This window comes from Frankliniella occidentalis, unplaced genomic scaffold (genome assembly GCF_000697945.3).
Source record: "Frankliniella occidentalis isolate FOCC.00 unplaced genomic scaffold, Focc_3.1 Scaffold118, whole genome shotgun sequence".
In the NCBI taxonomy this organism is placed as follows: domain Eukaryota; kingdom Metazoa; phylum Arthropoda; class Insecta; order Thysanoptera; family Thripidae; genus Frankliniella; species Frankliniella occidentalis.
Genome location: NW_026267246.1, coordinates 322,507 through 327,560, shown reverse-complemented (window position 1 = coordinate 327,560; position 5,054 = coordinate 322,507). Strand labels below are relative to the sequence as shown.

Below are 5,054 nucleotides of genomic sequence, written 5' to 3'. Positions count from 1 at the left end.
CCCCACCCCGCCCCACCACGCCCAGGAGGAATACAAGCACGCCTGCGCGAAATGAAAGGACCCTTGTGTGACTGGCCGTTTGGCCGGGTCAAGCAGCTCTGTCTTCCCGATTGGCATCGCGCACCGCACCGCCACGCCACACTCAGTCACCCGCCCGCTCCGGCTGCAATCGCGATGCGATTTGACGCGATTTGTGTATGGGGAGGGGGAGGGGGGCCGCAGAATGTCAAACGCTCCGAAATGCTTTCTCCGCCACATCCGGTATGCGCTCTGCTGCGACTAGCATGATCAGGGTGCCGGTCCGACCGAATTCTTCCCCCGGCGGCGCGACCGACCCCCTTCCCGTTGTCTTGCCGCTCTCTTGCTCAGACCGGCAGATGCACTCCTCGCGCTCCCGTGCGCTTTATAGACCGGCCGCAGTATTCACTCATCGCCGCGGCGCTGCGCTCGAGTCATTGTCCGATGCGCCTGGCGGCCGCACGCGCGTCAGCCCGCGGAGCAGGGAGCTCACCTAATGACTCGCGCCCCGCCGGCCGCAGCCGTTACAGACATTCCCCTCGACCATAGCCCCCGGAGCCACCCTCCTCCTCCTCTTAGTTTCTTGTGCAGCTCGCTTTGCCAGACCAGTCAAAAAAGCTGCAAAACTGTCCGCGGGGGTGAAGGTGCATCAGTTCGCGAAGCTGCGAACTGCACCGAGCCGCGCCCACCGTCTGGGACGCGTGGCCTGCCCAAACCGGGCCAAGCAGCTAAGGGGGAAAGAGTGAGATGGGGGGAGGGAGGCGAGGGGGGCACCTTGCCTTCCGGTACACTCGAAACCTTTTACAGTTCTACTTCAGCACGTAAGTTTTGTGCTGTTGTATATTATTATTAGGAAATTCCTCAGCAGTGCTGAACCTTTTCCTAGTCCAGTAATTATAATACTAGGAAAAAGTTTAGTAATATTGAAGAAATTTCTTGATAACATACAACAGCACAAGTTTAAACTTGAGCAGTTGCTAGGCAAATTTTCCAGTTAATATAGTTTAGAGTGTAGAGACAGTCTTATGGACTGGCTCAAAAATACCCCTTTCCACTACACTCTCTCAATGGCCAGCAGTAGGACATCTGCAGCGTAGTACACGTGCACGCAACTCGTCGGCGTGAATCGCACCCGGCCGCCGGACGGTCTGCCACACGGCTCGCGGGGGTCGCCGCCTCTGCCACCCGCCGTCTGCCTTTTGATACTGTAATGGGGGAGGCTAGCAGTGAGGAGGCGCCGCTTTAAAATTAACGCTGTAAAGTGGCCGCCGCGTCGACGGGCCTCGTAAAGCTCCGTTATTACGGGCAGTGTAGCGAGTGTAGGGGGCTGCCGGCCGGGCGCCTCTCGCGGTCAAGCGCTCACACACACACACACACACACACACACACACACACAGCGCGCGCGCGGCCGACACACCACCACCACAATAAGTGGTCTGTTTCTCGTTAGAAGCGAAGCGTTCACCTGAAAGAGTCCCTCTATCCTGGTGAGTAGTGCGCGGCCGGTAGCAGCGCCAGTTGTTAGTTGCCACGGCAACCCGCGCGGCCGGCCGGCCATAGGGGCGTATGTGGGATCGAGCGGGCCCGGCCCGGCCGGGGCGGCCGGCCAGCGCTGAGCAGGCAGCCCAGCGCAGCCCAGCGCCTTGGACGATCGTTTAATTTGGCGTTTTACCCGTTGAGCGCGTTACTCTGGAAGACTTACGGCCCCCGGAGCGCTGTGCGGCGCTGCGCACTCCCGGCCCTTGAGGCTCGGTCCCCAGCACGGGTGGCCACTGTAACGGCGTGCGTGCGCTTTAATGTTGGTTTTGCCAATTGGACATGAATTAATTAGGCTTTAATTGCGAGCTGACAGTTATGTGTACACACACACGCACACTCGCGCAGGCCGGTGCTTGATTTGAAGCGAACGCCCCTTCTCGTCGGCCATCTTTACGGCCTCCTGACTGCGCCTGACCTCTGCTCGTGTCAGTGCACTTGTCGAGCATGCTCGGCGCAGACCGGCCGCCCGGCCCCTTCACATCACAGCCGGCTTACTTTTTAGCGCCTCGCTATTTGTAATCAATGTGTGCTCCCGACGTATTCCCGACGCGGCGCGTTGATCTCCCCAAACTCACCTTTCCGGACTCGACGGACTTGTAGAGCGGGCCCATGATGAAGTGGTCGGTCGGGCAGCCGTTCGAGTCGATGAGGACGATCTCGGACGAGTCGACGCCGTCCATGGCGACCAGCTCGCGCACGAAGATCTCGTAGGGCGAGTGGCGGTCGAGGATCTCGAAGCGGAGGGCGAGCGGGTCGCCGACCTCGGCTGCGGGGAGCACCTCGCTCCCGCGGCGGTCGGTGATCTTCATGGCCACGTTGGGGGAGTCGACGTTGACCTCCTCGGTGAGCACCGGTCGGACCTCGCCGCGCACGCCAAGGTCCACCTGGTAACCCACAATCTGCAATTAGCAACAGCAGCTTTACACGTGCACGTCAGCGCGCTGAGCGGCGGCACCTGACCTAGGCGGTGAACAGTTAGTGGGGCGGACGTGTAGGCGAGAAGGGCTTGACTCGCTCATGAAAGGAACACTCGAATCATGTCTCGCGTGAGTGGATGGTGGATGTACCTTCCATCAGGGGCAAGCGAAGTGAAAAAAAAATATTGCGATGCTCGCCTTGAATCGCGTAAGAAGAATAAATTTTGGCGTGATGCGTAGTATACAAATCACTGAAAAAACAATTGTGACATGCGTCACATGTGGTCATGTACTCTCAGGCAGGAGAGAACGTTTCATGTTGCTCTCTGCTCCTCCACGTAAAAGGGGGCATCACAGGGCATCACAGGGAGAGTGCATCAAGAAACGTGACACATGTCACTTTAGTTTTTTCAGTGAAGTGATTCAATAAAACACATGTAAATACGAAAATGTAGTTCCAGTTCTGCTTATATATACATTTTGCACAACTTTTACCTGAACCATATTTTCTTTACATTTCGCCGCTGATTCAAAGCTGCACCACTCATCACCGCAATTAAGTTTTAAAGAGAATTTCTCTCAATTGAGTCTTAAGACTTTGGATTGGGATGGGGTTGGGTCGCGTGGTCCACTGAGCACTGCTTTTTATCCTGGGTCAGGCACCGAGAAAGGTAAACACCGAAGCATTTTATATACAGCTGTTTAATCGGTTCCCCTTCGTTGGTCACAACTAGACTTTGTCATCAGTCATTTGAAGAGTTGCAAGTCACCCCAGCCGTCCTTACTCTCGTCGCCTCGGCGGAGCATTGCATTGTCATTATTTTATTATCGGGGGTGTGATAACGTCTTTTTCAAAGCTCGTCGACGTAATTTAGAGCTGAAACGCCTCATTGTGATCGACGGTGGAGGGTTCTACTCCCCGCGGGCGCGCGCCCTTTCTGTCTGTCACTGGCGCGCTGCTCCGCCCACGACCTCTTTGTCTCTTTTTTTTTCTGTGAGACGTGGAACCTAATGACCTGGTCGTTTCCTGCCCGAAGTGAAATGTTTACTTTTTTTTTCGTTCGAAAGCGCTCGCGTCCTTTATAAATATATAGATATAAAAAGTAACCAGTCTGCTAAACGTGGCGTGCTCAACGTGATATTAATGAAGAGCATCTCAGACCACCCTGGGTGTGTGTTTCAATGCGCGGTGTGTGTGTGCGCGCGCGCGGGCGATGCTACCGGAGGGTTGCCCACACTTGGGTCGCGGGTTGCTTGGGCTGGCTAGGCTGCCCGCCGGTAAAATGCACATGCGCGCGCGTGCACACACACACACACACACACACACACACACACACACACACACACACACACACACACACACACACACACACAGCAAATGTCTCTGAAGCTGCGTAGATTTATGGGCGCAAGTCTTTGCCGTGAATTTATGCCTAGTATTGATGGCCTTTTTTCGGACGTTTTTGCGCGTGCGAGTGAAGCTACTGACCTCTGACGACCTTTTTACCAAGTCTAGTGTGACCGCACGAGGCATTCGCAGGAAAACAAGAACCATAAAAGAAATAACCAAGCCATATGTACATGTATATGATTGAGCAGGCTATATATACATTTGGGTCGCGCCAATGGCGGACACGAGACTCGGGATGGGTGCCAACGGCGGGTTATTTTTCTGCCGTTTTGCATCCTCGTTGGAGGTGTGGAGCCATCGAGGGAGCCATTCAGGTGGGACAGCCTCCGCCTTACGTCCCATTAATTAAAAATAAATAAAGGATGTCGTAAAAGGCGCAGGCCGTCACATGAATGGATATCCTCAGGTAAATGGCAGCACACAGTCGAGTCTCGCGCCTCCGCGGGGACGGCAGCGCGTGACCGCGCGGTACTGACCTCGTTGGAGACGCTCTTGTTGGTCAGGTCGTACTGGCAGGTGACGGCCAGCCCCAGGTCGGAGCTGGTGACGATCGTGTCGTGGTGCTGGATGACCACGTCGTTGAGGTAGCGGCCCAGGCCCTGGTGCTTGACGTTGCACTCGACGTCGTCGTAGGCCATGCGCAGCTCGAAGTCGAGCGAGCCCTGCACGTCCTGGACGCACGAGTTGGGCGAGCCCTTGGCGTAGATCTTGCCAGAGAAGAGCTTGCTCGTCTTGATGCGCGCCACCATGTCGCCCGAGCGGCAGTCCACGCTCACGTTGTAGCACGCGCTCAGCTCGTAGGTCGACGCCTCGGGCACGTCAAGGTAGGGGTCCTGCGGACAGAGAAAACGCAGACGTCAAAAAACAGGCAGCGCAAAACTACGTGGAGAAATTGTGTGGGGTGTTCCTTGACGCAATAAACTTAAAGGCAAAGGAAATAGTTGGTGGGCACCGAACCAATACTTTTGCTATCCTTGGCACATTGTTTGGGGTACACGTTGCTACCTTTCCTTTTTTGTTCGGCGGGTAAAGCAGCCGCAAACGAGATGAGGGCTAAGTTATGTGGGCAGCGAGAGAGGTACCACAGTCGACGGAAGTATTAGGTACAGTTAGGTGTGAGCGGTCGGGCGCGGTCTTGTACATACATACACACACAGACACAGGCGCGC

At 55.7% G+C, this 5,054-nt stretch overlaps 1 protein-coding gene across 1 annotated transcript in view; it reads right to left on the bottom strand.

The window, feature by feature from the left end:
• LOC113215834 (uncharacterized) overlaps positions 1–4,739 on the bottom strand; it is a 20,813-nt gene extending 16,074 nt beyond the window's left edge. The window contains exons 1-2 of the mRNA XM_026435499.2: positions 4,362–4,739; positions 2,133–2,441 (exon numbers count right to left, since the gene is read on the bottom strand). Of these exons, the coding sequence (XP_026291284.1) occupies positions 2,133–2,441; positions 4,362–4,634 (582 nt within the window). The 5' untranslated portion in view covers positions 4,635–4,739. The remainder of the gene's footprint in view (positions 1–2,132; positions 2,442–4,361) is intronic.
• Between the last annotated feature and the right edge of the window lie 315 nt (positions 4,740–5,054).